The 24,131-nt window shown below is 45.0% G+C and overlaps 1 protein-coding gene across 1 annotated transcript in view; it reads right to left on the bottom strand.

Annotated features, from left to right (window-relative positions):
• The window catches only part of LOC135512999 (protein HIRA), a 41,300-nt gene extending 17,584 nt beyond the window's left edge, over nt 1-23,716 (bottom strand). The window contains exons 1-19 of the mRNA XM_064935650.1: nt 23,471-23,716; nt 22,877-22,944; nt 22,585-22,658; nt 22,509-22,549; nt 22,165-22,255; nt 21,790-21,884; nt 21,586-21,681; nt 21,336-21,496; nt 20,676-20,843; nt 19,046-19,159; nt 18,197-18,267; nt 17,903-18,008; nt 17,355-17,564; nt 15,647-15,732; nt 10,882-11,040; nt 10,340-10,519; nt 9,367-9,715; nt 1,969-2,070; nt 1,694-1,842 (exon numbers count right to left, since the gene is read on the bottom strand). Of these exons, the coding sequence (XP_064791722.1) occupies nt 1,694-1,842; nt 1,969-2,070; nt 9,367-9,715; nt 10,340-10,519; nt 10,882-11,040; nt 15,647-15,732; nt 17,355-17,564; nt 17,903-18,008; nt 18,197-18,267; nt 19,046-19,159; nt 20,676-20,843; nt 21,336-21,496; nt 21,586-21,681; nt 21,790-21,884; nt 22,165-22,255; nt 22,509-22,549; nt 22,585-22,658; nt 22,877-22,944; nt 23,471-23,507 (2,357 nt within the window). The 5' untranslated portion in view covers nt 23,508-23,716. The remainder of the gene's footprint in view (nt 1-1,693; nt 1,843-1,968; nt 2,071-9,366; nt 9,716-10,339; nt 10,520-10,881; nt 11,041-15,646; nt 15,733-17,354; nt 17,565-17,902; nt 18,009-18,196; nt 18,268-19,045; nt 19,160-20,675; nt 20,844-21,335; nt 21,497-21,585; nt 21,682-21,789; nt 21,885-22,164; nt 22,256-22,508; nt 22,550-22,584; nt 22,659-22,876; nt 22,945-23,470) is intronic.
• Nucleotides 23,717-24,131: the final 415 nt, after the last annotated feature.

Genomic DNA, 24,131 nt, shown 5'->3' with positions numbered 1-24,131 from the left:
ACCCCTTGAAGGATAACAATAACAAACGAAAAATGATTTGAAGAAAATGTTTATTTTGTTTCTTTGACCTTACTGATATTAGCCCGTACAAACGCATTGAAAAACAGATTCACTCCATGGAACAATAGATAGTCCCCCCCCCCGACAGATTTGGGAACTAATAAGCTCCGAAATCAAAACGTAGTGGCTGTACAGTAACCTGCTATACATGACATCATAGCTCAGTGACTGTACAGTAACATGCTATACATGACATCATAGCTCAGTGACTGTACAGTAACCTGCTATACATGACATCATAGCTCAGTGACTGTACAGTAACATGCTATACATGACATCATAGCTCAGTGACTGTATAGTAACATGCTATACATGACATCATAGCTCAGTGACTGTATAGTAACATGCTATACATGACATCATAGCTCAGTGACTGTACAGTAACATGCTATACATGACATCATAGCTCAGGCTCTGCGCTTCACAGCTCTGTGTGGGTTTTGACTGACAGATGTTCTGAACTTGAGCACCTCAAGCGACAAGAAGTGGTCACCATCCCTCCCACTAATTTGGCAACTTCTGCTTTTTCTGTTGCCTGAGGGGAAATGCTGTAAATTAAGAGGACTCTGTGTATTTTCAAAGACGAGACATTGAGGATCAGAATAAATACCACTGATGTGATACAAGCCAAACACCTGTGAGTCCAAATGTGCACTTCACATTTCCATATCATAAACCTAATATATACAGTGTCACGGTTTATGATCACTTTGTTTGATGTACAGTTCCAAGATGACATGGCGTCATACCTGGGTTGTTTTGAACAAAATGAGCCTGTTTGTCTATTGTGAAGAAACATCGCTGCAGAACAAGGCGCCTGAATACACCCATGATTATTTTCTACGTGCGCCAAAATTATGATCCGTTCGCATTGTGAAAGCCGAACACGAAGATAATATTTTATAAACGAGTCATGTTGGCAAATAGAACAAAGCTTTCAAATGACGCCCACCTGAACCAGATTGAGATTTATAAAACGTGACGTTTCTGGATTGCGTTTAACAACCGTAACTGTGTGATGGAGGGGGACGCAGAGCTGTGTTCCAAATAACACAAATGCAAGTGTGCTCTTCGTTCCTCAACGGCACAGCTAGGAGAGTTTCTAAAAAAAAACAGATTATATAGTTGAAGACTGTTCCTTGAGTCATAAAAGTGCATTGAAATGACTTAAGACCTGTGCACACTTTGTAGAGGTGTGTGGCCTCTTGGAGAGACCGGTTGGTCCTCTCACTCAAACACGGGTCATTTTTTTTGTCTCGACTTGCACCTACCCCAATATTATTATCACGTTACTGAATGTATCCAGATTATTTTCAGATTTTAGGAATAAACAAACGCGTCGAAAAGTACAGTAAATGTAAAATACACATAAAATCAACAGTGTAACGTTTGGATTTAGTCGTGTGTCAGGTGAACTGTTATGTCCTCAACTTTGGTCTCGTGCTTTTCTCAATCTTCGAACTGTTCCCTTTCAATTGGTTGTTTAAGCTTTTCATATTTATTCTGGAAGAAACACTTCAATTTAGCTCTATCCACATTAGGCCAATTCCTACAAGTGTAAAGTATTAAGACAGCAGACAACTACCATTAATACTACTAGACGTGTAGAACCTCCCTCCCCCTTACTGCTTACCTGCTGCCCGCTGCAGTGATGACTCGGCTGGGCAGCAACGTGTCCCACTCCCTGCCCTCCCTGGAACAGCGGAGCTGGCTGAGTTTGGCTCCGGACACTGCAGAGACCTCGTTCTCCACCTCCAGGTACACCGGGGGCTCCGTACTGACCTACATACGTACACAACACGGGGGAAAGAGAACACATCCAGACTAGCATCCATTGTGCTCATCATGACTCCGTCTATGACCATGTGGGTTGTTTAGCCACAACTGAAGAGTGATGTAATAGCATACCTGAAGAGTAAATGCTTTCTGCGGTGTGGGAGTGGGCAGTTTGAGGACAGCCACGGGGATAGCAACGACGCAACAAGGCTCCTTCTCTGATGAAGGGGTAGCCTGCAAGTGTGCAGTTGGGGAAAGAAGAAAAAAAATGCTTAAAATGTCCCTGGTCAAAAGTCCCCACATTATAATTGGAAGAGAAAACTAATGAGGCCCTAAATCTAAGGATTTCAGATGACTGGGCCTCAGGATCTCGTCATGGTATTTTTGTGCATTCAAATTGCCATCGATAAAATGCAATTGTGTTCGTAGTCCGTAGCTTATGCCTGCCCATACCATCAGCCCACCACCACCACGGGGCACTCGGTTCACAACGTTGACATCCGCTAACCGCTCTCCCACACAACGTCATACACGTGGTCTGCGGATGTGAGGCCAGTTGGACGTACTGCCAAATTCTCTAAAACGACATTGGAGGTGGCTTATGGTAGAGAAATGAACATTCACTTAACTGGCAACAGCTCTGGTGGACATTGTGTGGCCTTTTATTGTCCCCAGCACAAGGTGCAGCTGTGTAATGAGCATGCTGTTTAATCAGCTTCTTGATATGCCACACCTGTCCGGTGGATGGATTGTAAACAAATTTGTGAACAACATTTTAGAGAAAAAAGCTTTTTGTGCGTATGGAACTTTTATTGCAGCTAATGAAACATGAGACCAACACATTACATGTTACATTTTATATTTTATTTTATATTTTTGTTCAGACTATTATGAAATAGATAAGAGAAAGATAATTTTTATTTGTTCAATGGCAGCTAAGCACCGATCGTCATAGCATTTAACTTAAGACCCTCAATATTTATTGGAAAAGAGAATCAAGCTCATCACCGTGCACTTTCACCTCATTGCGAACTTCATCACAACTTATAGCCTATTATAAACTGGGTGGTTCGAGCCCTGAATGCTGATTGGCTGACAGCCGTATACCACGGGTAAGACAAAACATTTATTTTTACTGCTCTAGTTACATTGGTGACCAGTTTGTAACAGCAATAAGGCACCTCGGGGGTTGTGGTATATGGCCAATATACCACGGCTAAGGGCTGTATCCAGGCACTCTGCGTTGGGTCAAGATTAATAACAGCCCTTAGCCGGGGTATATTGGCCATATACCACAAACCCCCGAGGTGCCTTATTGCTTCATCATAGCAGTCAAACGAGGTAAATTGACATATTGCTTAAATAAAGTCGGCATTACATTTTCAAGTCGTAGTGGTAGGCCCAGAGAACATAGCATTTTGTGACTGCAAATTTACCTCGACATGGTTATTCTAGAAAAAAAATTGCGCAAGAAATCATTTCCACTGCAATTCGTTTTACAGACACAAAAATATCCTAACGAACAAACCGCCCTTTCGACATTTCTTAAATACTAACGACACTTCCTGTTTCCATCACAGCCGTCGTGATTTATTTTTCTACGCAATGTGGATGGAAACGTGGTTAAGCATCATCCAACTCATAACTACAAAAGGGAATAATTTTTGTTACCCGACTTGCGACATTTCACCAACGACCTTTCACCTTTTTAACCAAAAGTAAACATTAATTATTGACAATTATAAACTCATCAATGGGGATAATATAGATAGATAGTCTAACCACATTGTCAAAGTTAAGCAAGCAAACTTCATTATTTGCAATATTAGCAAGCTTATCAAGCTAGCTAAAATCTTCTTGGTTGAAGAATAAGAATTGGTCTGACCTCAAAACCACGTGCAAAAAATGTGTTTATTCAGTTGTTGCTAGAGATATTTATTAATAGATTGAAATGCAGTACCAGTCAAATGTTTGGACACATCTACTCATTCAAGGGTTGTATAATAATAGTGAAGACATCAAAACTAATGAAATAACACACATGGAATCATGTAGTAACCAAAGAATTGTTAAACAAATCAAAATATATTTTATATTTGAGATTCTTCAAAGTAGCCACCTTTAGCTTTGATGAGAGCTTTGCACACACTTGGCATTCTCTCAACCAGCTTCATGAAGTAGTCAACTGGATTGCATTTTCAATGAACAGGTGTGTCTTGTTAAAAGTTCATTTGTGGAATTTATTTTACATAATGCGTTTGAGCTAATCAGTTGTGTTGTGACAAGGTATGGGTGGTATACAGAAGATAACCCTATTTAGTCAAAGACGGTGATTCGATGGGCAGACCGCACCACCCTCGAATGAATCCTGTGGTTGTGGGCAGTGCTGTTTCCGTACCAGGCAGTGATAAACAATTAAGAGCGTCCTGTCATGCTGTATCTGTAAAAGTTTGTGCGGGTCTTAGTGGCCAAGCCAAATTTCTTCAGCCTCCTGAGGTTGAAGAGGCACTGTTGCACCTTTTCAGATCGTCAGTGATGTGTACACAGAGGAACTTGAAGCTTTTCATCTTCTCCACTGCGGTCCCGTTGATGTGGACAGGGGCGTGCTCACACTGCTGTTTCCTGAAGTCCACGATCAGTTCCTTTGTTTTGTTGACCTTGAGAGAGAGGTTATTTTCCTGGCACCACTCCTCCAGGTCCCTCACCTCCTCCCTGTAGGCTGTCTCGTCATTGTTGATAATCAGGCCAACAACTGTATTTTCCGGTCAAACTTGATGACCGAGTTGAAGATATGCGTGGCCACGCAGTCATGGGTGAACAGGGAGTACATGAGGGTGCTGAGCACGCACCCTTGTGGGGACCCTGTGTTGAGGATCAGCGAAGTGGAGGTGTTTCCTGCCTTCACCACCTGGGGGCGGCTCGTCTAGGAGTCCAGAACCCAGTGGCACAGTGCAAGGTTCAGACCCAGGGCCCTGAGCTTAATTATGAGCTTGGAGGGAACTATGGTGTTGAATGCTGAACTATAGTCAATGAACAGCAGTCTTACATAGGTATTCCTCTTCTACAGATGGGATAGGGCAGTGTGCAGAGTGATGGCGATTGCATTGTCTGTGGATCTATCGGGGCGGTAAGCAAATTGAAGTGGGTCCAGGGTGTCAAGTAAGGTTGAGGTGATATGATCCTTAGCTAGCCTTTTAAAACACTTCATGCTGACAGAAGTGAGTACTACGGGGCAATAGTTATTTTGTTCAGTTACCTTTTCTTTCTTGGGTACAGGAACAGTGGTGTACATCTTGAAGCAAGTGGGGAGCAGGCTGCGCCGGTGGTACTGTGTTATCCTCAAAGCGAGCGAAGAAGGTGTGTAGCTTGTTCGGGAGCAAGAAGTCTGTCAGCAAAGTGGCTGTTTTTCCCTTTGTATTCACGGCTGAATTCTCTTTGGACGTAATACGTTGGCATTTGATGGTGAGGTATTCTAGGTGGGGTGAACAAAAGGACTTGAGTTTCTGTATGTTATCACAATCACACCAGGAGTCATTCAACATACACCCCTGCCTTTCTTCCTCCCGGAGAGTTCTTTATGCCTGTCTGCACGATGAACTGAGAACCCAGCTGGCTGTATGAACGGGGACAGTATATCTAGAGAGAGCCATGATTCTGTGATAGAGTACTTTACAGTCCCTGATGTCTCTCTGGAAGGAGATCCTCTCCCTGAGCTTGTCTACTTTATTGTCCAGAAACAGCCTGCTCCCCAACCTTAGCGAGTAATATACTCGGGGAAGGGGTGGATGTTGCGCCTGCCTCCTGAGTCGGACTAGAAGTCCGAAAACCTCTTCTCCTCCGGCAGCATCTTGGAGCAGCTTCTGGGGTAAGTTCAATTGCCCTGGGAGGTACGAACAAAGGATCCAATTCGGGAAAGTCGTATTCCTGGTCTTAATGCTGGTGAGATACCGCCGCTCTGATATCCAGAAAGTTATTTCCGGCTGTATGTAATAACACAAAAAAACAACATTCTGGGCTAATAAAGGAAGAAATAACACAAACAAAAAAACCACAAATACTGCAAAGTTGCTTAAGGAGCAGAGCTGCCCTATCTGTCGACACCATTCATGGTCGAATTGCTGCAAAGAAACCACTACTAAAGGACACCTATAAGAAGAAGAGGCTTGCTTGGGCCAAGAAACACGCACAATGGACATTAGACCGGTAGAAATCTGTCCTTTGGTCTGATGAGTCCAAATTGTAAAATGTTGGTTCCAACCGCTGTGTCTTTGTGAGACACAAGAGTAGGTGAACGGATGTTCTCCGCATGTGTGGTTCCCACCGTGAAGCATGGAGGAGGTGTGATGGTATGGGGTTTCTGTGCTCATGACATTGTGATTTATTTAGAAGTCAAGGCACACTTACCCAGCATGGCTACCACAGCATTCTGCACCATCCCAATCTGGTTTGCGCTTAGTGTGGACTATCATTTGTTTCAACAGGACAATGGCCCAACACACCTCCAGGCTGTGTAAGAGCCATTTGACCAAGACAGAGAGTAATGGAGTGCTGCATCAGATGACCTGGCCTCCACAATCTCCCGACCTCAACCCAATTGAGATGGTTTGGGATGAGTTGGACCACAGAGCGAAGAAAAAGCAACCAACAAGTGGCTCAGCATATTTGGGAACTCCAAGAGTGTTGGAAAAGCATTCCTCGTGAAGCTGGTTGAGAGAACACCAAAAGTTGTCATCAAGGCAAAGGGTGAATACTTTGAAGCGTCTAAAATATATTTTGATTTGTTTAAAAACTGTGATGTCTTCACTACTATTCTACAATGTAGAAAAACCTTGAATGAGTAGGTGTCCAAACTTTCGACTGGTGCTGTAGATCTTCATTGTAAAGGGTTTAAACACTGGTTCCCATGCTTGTTCAATGAACCATAAACAATGAATGAACATACATCTGTGGAACGGTCATTAAGACACTAACAGCTTACAGACAGTTGGCAATTAAGGTCAGTTATGAAAACTCAGGACACTAAAAAGAGGCCTTTCTACTGACTCTGAAAAACACCAAAAGAAAGATGCCCAGGGTCCCTGCTCATCTGCGTGAATGTGCCATAGGCATGGAGGCATGAGGACTGCAGTTGTGGCCAGAACAATGAATTGCAATCTCCGTACTGTGAGACGCCTAAGACAGCGCTACAGGGCGGACAACTGATTGTCCTCGCAGTGGCAGACCACGTGTAACAACACCTGCACAGGATCGATACATCCGAACATCACACCTGTGGGACAGGTACAGGATGGCAACCACAACTGCCCGAGTTACACCAGGAACGCACAATCCCTCCATGAGTGCTCAGACTGTCCGCAATAGGCTGAGAGAGGCTGGACTGAGGGCCTGTAGGCCTGTTGTAAGGCAGGTCCTCACCAGACATCACCGGCAACCATGTTACCTATGGGCATTAACCATCGCTGGACCAGACAGGACTGGCAAAAAGTAGTCTTCACTAATGAGTCACGGTTTTGTCTCACCAGGGGTGATGGTCGGATTCGCGTTTATCGTTGAAGGAATGAGCGTTACACCGAGGCCTGTACTCTGGAGAGGGATCGATTTATAGGTGGAGTGTCCATCATGGTCTGGAGCGGTGTGTCACAGCATCATCGGACTGAGATTGTCGTCATTGCAGGAAATCTCAACGTGTGCGTTACAGGGAAGACATCCTCCTCCCTCAAAAGGTACCCTTCCTGCAGGCTCATCCTGACATGACAATGCCACCAGCCATACTACTCGTTCTGTGTGTGATTTCGTGCAAGACAGAAATGTCAGTGTTCTGCCATGGCCAGCGAAGAGCCCGGATCTCAATCCCATTGAGCACATCTGCGACCTCTTGGATCGGAGGGTGAGGGCTAGGGCCATTCCCCCCAGAAATGTCAGTGTTCTGCCATGGCCAGCGAAGTGCATGTCTGGGACCTGTTGGATCGGAGGGTGAGGGCTAGGGCCATTACCCCCAGACATGTCTGGGACCTGTTGGATCGGAGGGTGAGGGCTAGGGCCATTACCCCCAGACATGTCTGGGACCTGTTGGATCGGAGGGTGAGGGCTAGGGCCATTACCCCCAGACATGTCTGGGACCTGTTGGATCGGAGGGTGAGGGCTAGGGCCGTTCCCCCCAGAAATGTCCGGGAACTTGCCGGTGCCTTGGTGGAAAAGGGGGTTACATCTCACAGCAAGAACTGGCAAATCTGGTACATGTATTTATGCATGTGTGTATGCAGACATACACTACAGTTCAAAAGTTTGGGGTCACTTAGAAATGTCCTTGTTTCTGTCGATTAAAATAATATAAAATATATCAGAAATACAGTGTCAACATTGTTAATGGTGTAAATGACTATCGTAGCTGGAAACGACAGATTTTTAATGGAATATCTACATAGGCGTACAGAGGCCCATTATCAGCAACCGTCACTCCTGTGTTCCAATGGCACGTTGTGTTAGCTAATCCAAGTTTATCATTTTAAAAGGCTAATTGTTCATTAGAAAACCCTTGTGCAATTATGTTAGCACAGCTGAAAACTGTTGTACTGATTAAAGAAGCAATAAATCTGGCCTTCTTTAGACTAGTTGAGTATCTGGATCATCAGCATTTGCGGGTTCAATTACAGGCTCAAAATTACCAGATACAAAGAACTTTCTACTGAAACTCATCAGTCTACCCTTGTTCTGAGAAATGAAGGCTATTCCATGCGAGAAATTGCCAAGAAACTGAAGATCTCGTACAACGTTGTGTACTACTCCCTTCATAAAACAGCTCAAGCCGGCTCAAACCAGAATAGAAAGAGTGGGAGGCCCCGGTGCACAACTGAGCAAGAGGACAATTACATTAGAATGTCTAGTTTGAGAAACAGACAACTCACAAGTCCTCAACTGGCCCCTTCATTAAATAGTACCCGCAAAACACCAGTCTCAACGTCAACAGTGAAGAGGCGACTCCGGGATGCTGGCCTTCTTGGCAGAGTTCCTCTGTCCAGTGTCTGTGTTCTTTTGTCCAACTTAATCTATTATTTTTATTGGCCAGTCTGAGATATGGCTTTTTCTTTGCAACTTTCATCTAGAAGGCCAGCATCCCGGAGTCGTCTCTTCACTGTTGACCCCTGCCGTACCACAGCGGGCCCATAGGGTTGAATATTTTTACACTATAGGAATAAGGGTGTCATTTCGTACACAGCTTGTTGTCCCCATATCCAATCAAGACCATTACATTCAAAGACAAGCATATCTTGAATATTATCATATCTTCCATCAGAAAAGGGGCGGCAGGGTGGCCTAGCGGTTAGAGCGTTGGACTACCACCCGAAAGGTTGTGAGTTCAAATCCCCGAGCTGACAAGGTACAAATCTGTCGTTCTGCCCTTGAACAGGCAGTTAACCCACTGTTCCCAGGCCGTCATTGAAAATAAGAATTTGTTCTTAACTGACTTGCCTGGTTAAAAAAAAAAGAAAAACTGCGTAAAGAGATTACGTGAAATCAACTGGCCTTTACCTGCTGGAAGGTTTGGTGGGGCACAGGCATCATCATTTTAGCGTCCATTTTCCTGGGCCGTCCCTTTTTCCTCTTCTCCACCTGGTTGTCCCCTCCGTCCACGTCGAGGGCCTTCCTCTTCTCCACCTGGTTGTCCCCTCCGTCCACGTCGAGGGCCTTCCTCTTCTCCACCTGGTTGTCCCCTCCGTCCACGTCTAGGGCTTTCCTCTTCTCCACCTGGTTGTCCCCTCCGTCCACGTCGAGGGCCTTCCTCTTGGTGAAGGAGGGGGACTTCATCACAACCATCTTGTCCTCGCTGTCGCTGCTCGTCTCATCCTTGAGCTCTTTTAAAGTGCTGCTGTCTTTCACTCTACAACAGGAGGACAACAACCACAGAAATAGACTCACCATGTGTTCCATTAACCCATGCCCAAGCGCCTTAGTAGTGTTTCCCCATATATAATCATAGGCGAAGCAATGCTTGGAAAAATATTGAATTTCCATTCACTTTTTTTTGTAAGGAGGGTTGAGTTGTGTGTTGAGCCCAATTTGAATTGATGTACTTCCTACCCTATTTCCAGGTTAACAGGGACACTTCATGCTCATTTCCAGCTGTACTTCCTGTTCACTTGTCCACCCATTATGGCCTCATTGACTTGAATGAAGATGCCCTTTCTAGTAATTATATTTCGAAGAGAGACAACCTCCAAGTCCCAGTCAACAGGGAAAGAACGAAAACAGATCAATCTAGTTCAGTGAATATATATATATATTTTTTAAGAAACTGGTCATCACTTAACATCTATTCCAAGAAGTGTCAATCAAAGGTCAATTGCTCCGTTAAAAACATGGCTGGCATTCAATCTGTTGTTTTTGTTGTGTTCATAGGAACATAAGCACGTCCTAAACTGATTTATTTTTTCCGTGTTCAGATAACAAGAATATGACTGATCATAAAGACTATTGGATAAGCTTGATGGTTCTGTTCCCTTACCTGTCTAGCGGGGTGAGTCCCGCCATGGAGATGGTGACCCCGGGCATGACCTTTGACCTCTCTGTGAACCTGGAGTCAAGGGCTTTCATCGGCTCCATCTTGGTGGAGGTAGTTAGGAGCAGGTTGGACTTCATGGCTGTGGCGTTAAGAGACGAGGCCTGGGCCGTGGCACCGGAAACACTGTCAGGAATGGAAAGAGAGGGAGAGCAAAATACTACATTAACAGGCCGGTAAGGGGAGGGGGGGGGTGGAAGCAGAGCAGGAGAGAAAGAGAGGGAGTGCAAAATACTACATTAACAGGCCGGTAAGGGGGGGGTGGAAGCAGAGCAGGAGAGAAAGAGAGGGAGAGCAAAATACTACATTAACAGGCCGGTAAGGGGAGGGGGGGGGGGGGGTGGAAGCAGAGCAGGAGAGAAAGAGAGGGAGAGCAAAATACTACATTAACAGGCCGGTAAGGGGGGAGGGGGGGAAGCAGAGCAGGAGAGAAAGAGAGAGGGAGAGGAGAGAATGGCAGAGAAGACTAGACAGACAAGACAACTGACCTGTCTTTGGCGTCATCTGGGGCCTTGCTCCCCAGTGGGGTGGATAGGGGGTCCAAATTGGAGGTGGCCGTGTTGGAGTCTGAGGAAAGCTGGGAGGTGAGCTGGCTGGCCGACCCAGGGAGGATGGGTACGCTGTTGAAGAGGGCTGGGGAGAAATCCCTGAGGATTCAAACAAAAACAGTGAGACTTCAAACTAACAGAAACAAGACTATCCCTGTGGTAATCTCATATATTGACAATTATTTGACAAATGTGTAACAGGTTTAGTTTATCTATTTCGAAGGTAAGGTGTTAGCACGTAGGGGGCATCGATTGGTGTCACCTCGTTAGTAACTGCGTTACACCTGGAATGGCTTGTCCATCTTGTTTGTCGGAAGGTGTTTCACCCGTGTTGGCATAGGTGATACTTAAGATTGGCTGGGCCAGTGCTCCAGTTGAGCGTGAGAGATGTTGGAAGAGCTACACTTCACGTCAGCTGAGGTGTGATTTTTAAGCTCAACCTTTAAAGTTTGAAAGAAGCCTGATTTATTATGGTTTCCCCTGTTTGTTTTGCTCCATATTCTTTTTACTCCTTATCCTAAATTGTGTTTCGAAAAAATCTGAGGCAAACCTAGTGGGCATCCATGATGGGTCTTTTATATCCCCTTACTTGTTGCTTTGCCCATTTTCAGTTTGCACCCACATGGGTACCTTTCAGAACCTCTTTGTTTTGTTCTTCAGTGATGTTCAACTGTTCTGCCTTATTATTATTATTCGACCATGCTGGTCATTTATGAACATTTGAACATCTTGGCCATGTTCTGTTATAATCTCCACCCGGCACAGCCAGAAGAGGACTGGCCACCTCACATATGCTCTCTCTAATTCTCTCTTTCGGAGGACCTGAGCCCTGGGACCATGCCCCAGGACTACCTGACATGATGACTCCTTGCTGTCCCCAGTCCACCTGGCCGTGCTGCTGCTCCAGTTTCAACTGTTCTGCCTTATTATTATTCGACCATGCTGGTCATTTATGAACATTTGAACTTCTTGGCCATGTTCTGTTATAATCTCTACCCGGCACAGCCAGAAGAGGACTGGCCACCCCACATAGCCTGGTTCCTCTCTAGGTTTCTTCCTAGGTTTTGGCCTTTCTAGGGAGTTTTTCCTAACCACAGTGCTTCTACACCTGCATTGCTTGCTGTTTGGGGTTTTAGGCTGGGTTTCTGTACAGCACTTTTAGATATCAGCTGATGTACGAAGGGCTATATAAATAAATTTGATTTGATTTTGATTTCTTTGTTAGTTCCATTTGTCGTGAGCAACATTTTGAGTTTGTCTTGTGGGAACATAACAAAATGGCGGCTTGTCCGAGATCCTGTTTCTCACGAGTATGGTAGTCACCTACTCTGAAGCTCTGTGGGGTCCAGATATTTTAGTGTTTAAAATACACTTTTGTGGTATAGTTTGTGTCACTGGAATCCACCCTGAGGAGGGAGGGGGGGGGGGGGTATAAGATCGGCGGAATAATTTATAAAGTTGCATAAACACAGGTTTATAAAAAATAAAGCCACAGACTAAGTTTGTCGAGCGGTAAACCCTACATGGGAGATGCTATCGGAAATGTACGAAGGCGGCCAATGTGCTCGTCATCGCAAAGCATTAGGGTATCAAAGCTGCACATGCAGACTCAAAAGCAGTAGTCAAAAAGTCTATAGTGATTTAGTGGAGGAAGAAATCTGCCCGGAGAGGGAGGATGATGAAAAGGGTCTTACGGGTGGTGGTAGAGTAAACCCCATTGAGGGAGGATGAAGAAAAGGGTTTTATGGGTGGTGGTAGAGTAAACCCCATTGAGGGAGGACAATGAAAAGGGTCTTATGGGTGGTAGAGTAAACCCCATTGAGGGAGGATGAAGAAAAGGGTTTTATGGGCGGTGGTAGAGTAAACCCCATTGAGGGAGGACAATGAAAAGGGTCTTACGGGTGGTAGAGTAAACCCCATTGAGGGAGGATGATGAAAAGGGTCTTACGGGTCATAGTAGAGTAAACCCCATTGAGGGAGGACGGTGAAAATGTATGTTTTTTTATTTTTACGCTTGGTAGCGTACACCCCATAGACATACAATTGAGGTAGTACTAAAGGCAACATGGTAACAGAAATTAGAGTTGGACGACAAGGAAAGACAAGACGATCGTGCAGCCAAACAATAAGAATGGGCAGCCAGACTAGAACAAGAAGGAAGTGCGCATGCCATTTGATTGAAAGAGATTGATCTGGACATACTTCTAATCCAGTCAGGACCTCCTACTCCCTCAAAAGAGCTCGATCTGGGGCGGAACAACCGAACTTGTACCACTTTTCAACGAAAAGGAGGTGGATGTATATTTGACTGTGTTTGAGCGGATTGCCACATCCCTTAAAACGGCCGCAAGGTATTTGGTCACTGCTCCTCCAAAGTGTTCTTGTGGGAAAGGCTCGAAGGTCGTGCTAAATCCTGTCGTTTCAAAGTAACCCAGACGAGAGGAACCTGATGGGTTAACAGAAAAGTACCCTAGAATATTCCCAGCGTGATCCGTTACACATGCAATGTCTAAAAATGGCACTGGGAACAAGTCTGGTGTTGAGGAGGACGTCAGCGATCCCACTATATTCAATCTGTCCCAGACATTTGTAGGGGATCCTGATTTCGCTAAACCTCCCGAGTTGACCTCTCCTTTGAAAAGCCCAAAAGGTGAGCGAGTTCGTAGGACCGCTGAAGGAAGAGAGGGTTCCCTTCAGTGGACTTCTTTGTTTTAGGAAGCAGCAGCTGATTACGGAATAGTAAAGATGTTTCCCTGTCCTCTCTTTTTGCTGAGATATGTCCAGAGGAGTTTGATGAAGGTTGTGTGGGTTACTTTGACAGAGATGGTGTTCTAATGAGGAAATGGCGATCTCGCGCCACTTCTGGGAAATATGATTGTATCTCAAAATTGTCGTTCCAGTTACGCTTCGACAAGAAATACTGAGGTATTTGGGGAACTTCTTCTGGTCTGAAACAGGATGTTGTTGCTTACTGTAAATCCGACAGGATTTGGCAGCGGATGGGTAAACCGAAACAAGTTGTACCGGTTGCATCTTTGCAGCCTATTCCTGCTTTTGACGAACCTTTCGACGGGGCTTTGGTGGACTGTGTTGGCCCTTTGCCCAAAGCCAAGAGTTGTAACCACTTAACCATAATGTGTGCTGCCACTCATTCGCCTGAGGCTATTCCACTGAGGATAATCTCGGCTCACAGTATTTTTTTAAGGCCCCGGTGAAACGATGCTCAGCGTTTGGACTTCTGCAGGTAGCGCAGGGGGGGGGGGGGGCAAGGATCGAATTTCATGTCAAAGGTCTTCCTGCAAATGCTACAACAGTTGGGTTTAACCCACAGCCCCTCTAGTGCCTTCCACCCAGAGTATCAAGCTGCTCTTGAGAGATTTCATCAGACTTTGAAGTCTATGTTGAGAGCTTTACTGAGCAAGCCTGTCCAACAAAAATATAGGATATATTTGTCGTCTTAAGGGGGAAGGTGTTACAGGCTTTGTTTTTTTTCATTCATGTTTTGAGGTTGGACTTTAGCACATATAGCTCATTAGCGCATAGGTTACGACGATTGGTGTCACCTCATTAGTCAGTGTGGGTTACACTTGGGCTGGTTTCCATCTCGTTAGTGGGAAGGTGTTTCACCTGTGCTGGCCAAGGTGCTATTTAAGTGTGGCTGGTCCAGTTCTTCAGTTGTCTTGATAGATGTGGAGGGTTAACCTTTAGTTGGCTCTCCCTAGTTGATTTCTAGAAAAACATTCCTTAGTCTGATTTTGTTTTGCTTCCTGTCTTTTATGTGGGTTTTTCTTTTGTTTACCTCTTCTTGGCCAAATTTAGTGGGTGTCTTTCAGGTCCTGGTTGTTGTTGCTAGTCAACTTTCTGTGGACACCCCCACGAGTGTCTTCCAGGTCCTGGTTGTTGTTGCTAGTCAACTGTCTGTGGACACCCCCACAAGTGTCTTCCAGGTCCTGGTTGTTGTTGCTAGTCAACTGTCTGGACACCCCCACGAGTGTCTTCCAGGTCCTGGTTGTTGTTGCTAGTCAACTTTCTGTGGACACCCCCATGTGTCTTTCAGGTCCTGGTTGTTGTTGCTAGTCAACTTTCTGTGGACACCCCCACGAGTGTCTTCCAGGTCCTGGTTGTTGTTGCTAGTCAACTCTCTGTGGACACCCCCATGAGTGTCATCCAGGTCCTGGTTGTTGTTGCTAGTCAACTGTCTGGACACCCCCACGAGTGTCTTCCAGGTCCTGGTTGTTGTTGCTAGTCAACTTTCTGTGGACACCCCCATGTGTCTTTCAGGTCCTGGTTGTTGTTGCTAGTCAACTTTCTGTGGACACCCCCATGAGTGTCTTCCAGGTCCTGGTTGTTGTTGCTAGTCAACTTTCTGTGGACACCCCCACGAGTGTCTTTCTGAACCCCTCATAAAACCCCAGCTGTTTGGTTGATTGTCAGTGACTGTTCGAGCGACATTATTTGCTTTTCTAGCTGGGTAACGTAACAAACATATGAAACTGTATGTCATTGTCTTTAACAAAATGTATTTGCATGTCTTTAACGTCGGAGAACAAAAATGAATCCCGCAAAAAAAAAAAAAATCGTATTAAAACCAAAATAGAATGAAGCCGTCTTAAAATCAGTTCTATAGTATAACTGCTTTGTTTGATGGAGGAAGGGCTCGTTGTAATTTCTGGACTAGAATAAATGAAAAAGGTGTATGAGTTACCCCGTGTCGAGCTGGGCGATGCAGAGAGGAGTAATCCTCCTCCTGCCGTCCGCGGTCCTCGTCTCAACCTGTTTCTTCAACAGGTTCTAGGAGAAGAAAACACATATCCACGGTAAGAGACCATTAACACATGTGCAAGACCACAGAACGCATGACAACATAATACCAACTCATCTCAACGGACTTCTCAACTCTCATGTCCATTTGTCTTGTTAACAAATGAGATCTGTTCTCATATTTTACACTTCCTTCAGTCCCCCCCCCGTGTTTTATTCCTTCAGTTATATCGGATCTGGGCCTGTATTTACAAAGCAGAAGTGCTGATCTAGGATCATTAAAATCAAGAAGGACAAAAGTGATCCTAGATCTTGTGCCAGGTGTATCAAACACCTAAAAGCAGGAGTGCTGATTTAGGATCAGTTTATCCTTTTAGATCACAATGAATACGACTATATGAGAAGTTTAAAAAGGGATAGTTCAGCATGAAATTTGATACATGCTAAGAGGGAGATTGATTTACATGGCAAATGTTGCTAATCCTTGTTCATAGACAGCTTTCAAAGTAAGGAAACTAATATCGAAATATATGTAAAATTACTGGAATATCTCTAATGAATACAGGCCCTGATATATGCCTTTCTGGGAGAGCAAGTCTGTCGAGACAATGCATGGACAAAGGTGACAAAACAAAATGAAGACAGAACTAGGGTTGCAAAATTCTGTTTTTCCCCCCAGAAATTTCAATTGCAGGATTTCTCAGATTTCTTCGTAATTCCAGGAATCTTACAACCAGGATTTCTTTAAAACTGGTTTTGGGAATGTTTCCGGAACATTCCAACCCTAAACAAGAACCATACAGGGAGCTGTGGGTCAATGTTATGCATTGGTGTTATGGTTGACATCAATATGTTTATTGATGTCCTACATGCCTATCATTTCATTACATCCCCTCAATGAAGCCAATGGATTCAAAATGTAGGGATATGACAAAAAAATACAATAAATGTCATTGTAAATCAAACAGTGGAGAGAACCGAACAACCTGCAACATGGAGAACTAAGTGACAGCTATATTGGGCTGAGCACGTGTGCCCGACTCACATTATTGGACCAACCGGAACCACACGGTTCTGGATTGGATATTTTCTTTTCACATTCACGTTCCGTACCAGCAACTACGTAAGATGCCGAACCAAGCTGAACCAAGCTGTAAAGGGCTGGCCTGGTTATGCTTGGCTGGGTCAGCCATTAGAGTGCTAATCAGACTGTAGTGCTGTACTGCCCTGAGGTGCATTGTCGCCGTGCAGAGTAGGGTGAAGATGCCCCTACACGCTGATCTAGCGTCCATTTAGCAGATTCCCCACTAATGGGTAAGGTTAGGATTGGGGAGGGAAAGCTGATCCTAGATCTGTACTTATCAGGGTTGGGGTCAATTCCATTTATATTCCAGTCAATTACAAAAGTAAACCAAAATTCCAATTCCAAAAGTACCTCGTTAAAAGCATTGAAGAGAATTGTAATTTCAGTCTACTATTTGAATTTTCTCAAATTGACCCAAACCCTCATACCGGCCTGTCCTACCCTGCGGATGTCACCCCTGCCCTAGATGCTGATCTTGGGTCAGTTTTGCAGATTCCCCACTAATAGTTAGGATTGTGGGAGCTGATCCTAGATCTGTACCTAGGGGAAACTAGCTGGCCCATCCTACCTTGCGGATGTCCTCCAGGGACTCTCCGTTGACCACGCTGGTGAGTTTGTGGGCCTGGGCCTCGTGGGTCATCCTGTGGTTGGCCTGCTCCGCACGCTGCCTCTCCTGCTGGTACTTGAGCATCTCCGGGTTCTCGATGATGGTGGTGGAGAGTTGGGCCTCGGTGGTGATGGCCAGGCTCTTACCATAGATGTTCTGGTGAATGGCGTTCTGGATGGAAGAGTGTTAGCTAGCTAGAAGATCATCTCATAGTGCACTAGACAAATGTCTTATAGATCTGGGGGGGAATTCTTGAAAGCTAACGTGACGGCCCAGTGCCACAGCAGGGGGAAAAAGTATATGTGAAGTGAAATTTTCTAAGCTAAGCACTTTGCTGTTCTACAGGTGTTCTGGGTTGTTGTGAGACATATAAGTGTCACCTTCGCTGCAAAGCTTTTGGGGGAAACTTTATATTTACAGAGAGTGTACAGAAAAAGAGGGAATTGAAGTTGTGGTATTGACCCCAACACTGGTTGGTTCACGTCAAAGGACATTAGCAGTTGGCTGACCTTCTCGTCCTCGTTGAGGGGGTCCCCGAGCTCGTCCTGAGAGAAGTTGAGATATGCCACTGTACCGTCCATGGAGCACACCAAGATACCGAGTCCATTCAGGGTCCTGAGTCGAGCAGAGAGCAAAACGCCACCACACACTGTAACTAACAGCGTTCCCACCCGTTTCTCCATACACTTTGAAGAAAACTAATATCATCAAACCCAGGCTAAGAAACAGACTATCAGTCTCTAAAGACATCTATTATATGTCAAAGTAGATGAAGTCAGTGAGGGTGGGGGTGGTACTCTCACCATGAGATGTCCATGATGGATTTATCAAACAGGTCGTGGATGACCACTAGAGGGCGCTTCAGAGAGGTCAGCTGAAAACAGAGAGGTAACGCCCACACACAAAACAGAGTTGGTACAGTTCATTAAAATAGATCTGTCAAATATGTTGTTTGGGATTCTACAGAGACATTCACATGTACACATACTGCTGTCGAGACACATTGATGGAGGGTGGGTCTCACTATCCGTCTAAAATGTGTGAATAGATCAGATGCAATTAAAACAATCAATACAACAAAAACAAAACCACAAGAAAAACGATTGTTTTGCTAGTGGATATGTCCGTTTGAATGAGGTATGAAGGACAAACATCTGGCAAATTGTGTACACAGACCAGGCACCCTAGTGTCCAGTCTGGAGCGTGAAGTCACACGCGTAGCAACCTAGCTCTGCCAAAAGCCCTGGTTTGCTCTAGAAAGCCTGCGTAAATTCTGATCGCAAGAACGGCCAAACCAAATAAATGTAGGGACCCTGGTTTTGGGATCCAAAAGGAATTGATTCTGATCAAGTTCGATCCCCACATTAATTATTTTAAAGTTCGCTACGAATCAAGATATTTAATTAAATAGCGATCTATTCTGACTACTACATTTGTCATCATACAAGGACCACATACTGACACAGACCAATCACGTGCCAGCAGGCTACGAGGAGGCTCCCGGTTGATGAAAATGACTACATCGACCATGATCCTTGCACCTCAAATTAAACTACTTTATGTGGGAGTTTTCCGTAGGAATACGTGGATGACATCAAAGCTATCACCATCTACTGGTTGTAACGTCTCTGACATAGAACCACGGTTCTTACCCAAACGGAGAGGGAGCGGTCTTTGCTTCCCACAGCACAGCAGCAGTAGGGACAGCTGGGCTTGGGAGAACTCCCATTCCTCTGTTTCTTTTTGAAGATTTTGGGGTTGAATTTCTGAGAGAGAGAGAGAGTGAGAGAGAGAGAGAGAGAGAGAGAGAGAGAGAGAGAGAGAGAGAGAGAGAGAGAGAGAGAGAGACAGAGAGAGAGAGAGAGAGAGAGAGAGAGAGAGAGAGAGAGACAGAGAGAGAGAGAGAGAGAAAGAGAGAGAGAGAGAGAGAGAGAGAGAGAAAGAGAGAGAGAAAGAGAGAGAAAGAGAGAGAGAGAGAGAGAGAGAAAGAGAGAGAGAAAGAGAGAGAAAGAGAGAAAAAGAGAAAGAGAAAGGTGATTGGGTGCCTGAGGGATAAGTGATTCTAGAGCTGAAATGCCATCCCAGTTGTGTCCTCTCTAAGCTTATGTCAGCGCCTGCAAGCTTGTGGAAGGATCTTTCCTCCAAACGTGTTTAATAATAGCGTGTTGCTGTGACAACACACTTTGGAAAGTGTTTTGCACATATAGCAATATTACTCAGATTCCTAGTCAATATCCACTATCACCATTACAAGAATAAGTGTGTTTACCAGAAAGCCTTAACATGTAAGTTCAATGTGGCAATGTACAAAAATACAAAATCAATACTATGTTGTAAGGGATTCCAGGTGGATTCCAAAATAAAGAATCCATTAATGTTATTCAGAGTCCACAGAAGAGGACAGGCCACTCCTCTGAGCCTGGTTCCTCTCTAGGTTTCTGCCTCTGGCCACTCCCTCTCTAGGTTTCTGCCTCTGGCCACTCCTCTGAGCCTGGTTCCTCTCTAGGTTTACTCCTCTGAGCCTGGTTCCTCTCTAGGTTTACTCTGAGCCTGGTTCCTCTCTAGGTTTCTGCCTCTGGCCAGGTTTACTCCTCTGAGCCTGGTTCCTCTCTAGGTTTACTCCTCTGAGCCTGGTTCCTCTCTAGGTTTACTCTGAGCCTGGTTCCTCTCTAGCCTGGTTCCCTGGTTCCTCTCTAGGTTTACTCCTCTGAGCCTGGTTCCTCTAGGTTTAATCCTCTGAGGGTTTCTGCCTCTGAGCCTGGTTTACTCCTCTGAGCCTGGTTCCTCTCTAGGTTTACTCCTCTGAGCCTGCTTCCTCTCTAGGTTTACTCCTCTGAGCCTGCTTCCTCTCTAGGTTTCTGCCTCTGGCCACTCCTCTGAGCCTGGTTCCTCTCTAGGTTTCTGCCTCTGGCCACTCCTCTGAGCCTGCTTTCTGCCCTCTGAGCCTGGTTCACTCCTCTGAGCCTGGTTCCTCTCTAGGTTTCTGCCTCTGGCCACTCCTCTGAGCCTGCTTCCTCTCTAGGTTTACTCCTCTGAGCCTGCTTCCTCTCTAGGTTTACTCCTCTGAACCTGGTTCCTCTCTAGGTTTCTGCCTCTGGCCACCACTCTCAGCCTGGTTCCTCTGTAAGTTCCTGCCTTCCATTGAGTTTTTTCCTAGCCACTGTGCTCTGCGTTGCTTGTTGTTGGGGATTTTAAGCTGGATATCTGTAAAGCACTTTGTGACAAGTGCTAATGTAAAAATACATATAAAATACATTTGATTGATTGATCACGGGCCCTCACCACAACAGTGACAGCCTTGCGGTGGCCCACAAAGTCCATGTTGGTCTTCCAGCCGTCCCTCTCAATGATCTGAGCGGTGGGCCCTGAGTTGTTCATAGCGTGAGCTGACACCAGGTACTGTCCGTCAGGAGACCAGCTGAGGCGCAGCACGTGAGTGGTCCCCCCACACTGGTCAACAACACAGAGAGGAGCAGAGAACAGGGAGTTAGTGGTCAATGAGTTGGGACGACAGAAATGACAAACATCAATCCCGAGAAGGGAGAGTGACAGCTGAGGTCTCCTCAATAGGAACTAAATAGAAGCAAACGGGCCGAAAAGTGACACCTGATTTTGTCTAATAGAATAAAAATAATAACAACAACAATATGGTGGGTGCCTACATTTGTGCTATTTCACATGTACAAGTGTGTAATATACATGCGTGGATTTGACATTTGTTTTATGTATATCCCACTCCACCAGAGACAACCTCGGAAAGTGGGGTCACGGCCAGGGATCAGCCAATATTGACGGCGACCGTTATGTTGACAGTCGTGCACCTATCTCGTTTTTTGTTTCAAAACATTTGTCGTTGCAAAGTGATTTGCTAAAGTTGGCACTGATGAATAGTCCCCAACTGTGTTGTGTGGAGTGTTGTCAGCTTGGCAGAGTGGAGCTCACCTCGTTGAAGGGCTTGGTGATGTTGGTCTCCTGCTGCCAGTCCATGGTCCTCCACACCTTCAGGCTGTGGTCGTCAGCCTGGGAGGCGATGTACTTCCCTACAGGGTCCCACGTCAGCCCCTTCACCAGGCCTGTGTGTCCCTTCAGCGACGCCACTATCTCTGGAGGGAAGATGAACAAGGTTGCGTGAGAAATAACTCACAAATACAACAACAACAAAAAAAAACAGTGGTTCTCGTTTGGCTCGCACCTGGGAATTTGCGAGCATTCCAGATCACAATGGTGTTGTCCACACTGCAGGAGGCTAACCACACGTCGTGAGGGGACCACGCCACATCCATGACATCTGAAAACACAAGACGGGATGTGTCCAAAGGCAAACGACTGTCAATGTAAATGTAGAGCATTGTCTGAGCTGTGAGCGGTCCATCTTTCCATAGAGCAGACAGCTTACCCCCTGTGTGGTTTCTCAGTATGGTCACACAGCGCCACTGCTCCACGTTGGCCAATTTACTGCTCGACCCAAAGACAGTACTCGGTCCAATGAAGCTGTTCAGGTAAACACAGAAGATCACTGACATCAGGGGAGTCCAACTCATTCCATGGGGGGCCGAGTGACGGCAGTTTCTTTCTTTATTCCCTTTCCTTACTAAGTGACCATAATTCGTTAAGCACAAGTACAAGGGAGGAGCGAAAACCCGCAGACACCCGGCTCTCTCTGGGAATGAGTTTGATGCGTGTGACTTACATGGTGAGTTGCAATGGCACAATATTACAGGAAAATATCAACCAAACGCAGCATGTGATTAGGTGGGTGTGTGTTACATACGCAGCTCTCTTCCACACCATGACCAACTTGTCATCTCCTCCGGAGGCCAGGTAAAGCCCGGTGTTTGACCAGCGGACACAGTTCACACAGGCTAGAAAAAGGAAATCAACACAGCACCTGTTTTAGTTGAAACTTCACCCCCAGAGAACCTCTTGTAACCTTTTTTTGTCAGATTAAAAACACGGCCCGGAATATGGTTTGTCTCTATTGTCAGTCAGATCTGAGCAGCAGACATATGGTTTGTCTCTATTGTCAGTCAGATCTGAGCAGCAGACATATGGTTTGTCTCTATTGTCAGTCAGATCTAAGCAGCAGACATCAAACATCAGTGAGAAAAGAATCACCTAAGTGATTGTCCATCTGGCAGAGCATCTTGGGGATGTTTGTCACTATTGTCAGTCTTGAGCAGCAGACATATGGTTTGTCCTCCAGTCTCGGAGCACTGGAGCCATGTTCCATATGACAACATATGGTTTGTCTTCCCAGTCAGAGTCCTCGTCAGATCTAAGCAAGACACATGGCACACAAACAACTCAGTACCATTGAACTGATCTCCTTATTAAAGTGTAAAACAATGGTGTAGTGTATTGTTTGTTATTGCATGCTTGAGGCAATGGTCAAACTGTACATTATGCTTGTACTGTTTCGTGAGGTGTATTGTTTAAATGTAACCCGAACAGTTATACCGTTATTAGGCTTAGTAATGAAGGACCTTACCCTGGCCACCCGTGGCAAACTTTGTTCCATCAGGATGGATGTCAACAGAAAATATTGGTTTCCCTGAGAAGCAGACGTGATTTAAATTGTATTAACAAGCATGTCATCATGCTGTAGATAGCGAAAAATGCTTGATTCAGAAAACCAGGGGTGTTTTCATTACGCAGATTCATTTGCACGCTGAAAAGTGTCTGGAATAAAGGATTTCTATTACAAAACGTTTTGCAACAGAATCCGAGTAATAAATACAACCCAGCTGTAGACACGGTCTAAAATGAATACCGCAGCCTGCATTGGGTGTTTTGCAACAACTGCTATCTACTTACTGCTTTGTGGAATATGCTTACGTGCTAACCTTAACAAATAAAAACAGATGGCTAACTAGCTAACATTAGCGTCTTAGCTCATGGCTCATTCAAGAGAGCGTTGTGCCTTTTCCTTTGTAGCTATAGTTTATAAAGGAATGAGTAACGTCAGCTTGCTTAACACCCTCTTCCCCAACACAACAACAGAAGCACAACTTGTCTTGGGTCAAGATTCGGCCAACCATTATTATTCATTCCAGAACAACCGCGATTCAAATGCTTACCATTGTGACTGACCCAACTTGGTTTCAATAGCTTCATTTCAAGTGCGTTGGCTTTGAATTAAAATATGTTGTGCTAATCGTGATTTCTCTCCGTCTCTTGCGTTTAGTTAGATATCCTTGAATCTGAAGTACCCCTTCTTTTTGTGTCAAAGTCCGTCCGTTACTTTAATTGAACTCCATTTCTCTTGCTACCCTCTGGTACATCTCGCATTCTCCCCAATCTCCAAGCAGAAACAGTTCAGTGTCTCTTCGGCAACACTATAAAAAAAGTACTTCCGGGTCACGCAGATTTTCTAAATAAAAGTTTCCCACGTAATAGTAGAAAAGTGTCCTAAACATGATGTATGTATCTAAACATTAACAATGCTTCATATTTAAGTGACATTCGCATTACATTTGGGTTTTAAAACATATTCCAAAGCAAATTACTTCATTACAATTCATTACATAAAACACGATTATTCTAGTGCTAGATCAGTAGGGTCTGTAGAATATTATTAAAAACACAAATCATCACAGAAATCATTTTGGGTTGAATTTTCCTTTAAGCTCCAGCCATTTCTCAATGTGCTCCATCTTATATTACTTATCTTATATAAATGTAATAAAATTGTTTTTTTTAAAGATCATCCCATTTCCCGCAGGAGGCCTTTTGTAAATA

Source organism: Oncorhynchus masou, chromosome 1 (genome assembly GCF_036934945.1).
Source record: "Oncorhynchus masou masou isolate Uvic2021 chromosome 1, UVic_Omas_1.1, whole genome shotgun sequence".
NCBI lineage: Eukaryota > Metazoa > Chordata > Actinopteri > Salmoniformes > Salmonidae > Oncorhynchus > Oncorhynchus masou.
Note: the sequence above shows the minus strand (reverse complement) of the source record. Positions and strands in the feature narration are given on the sequence as shown.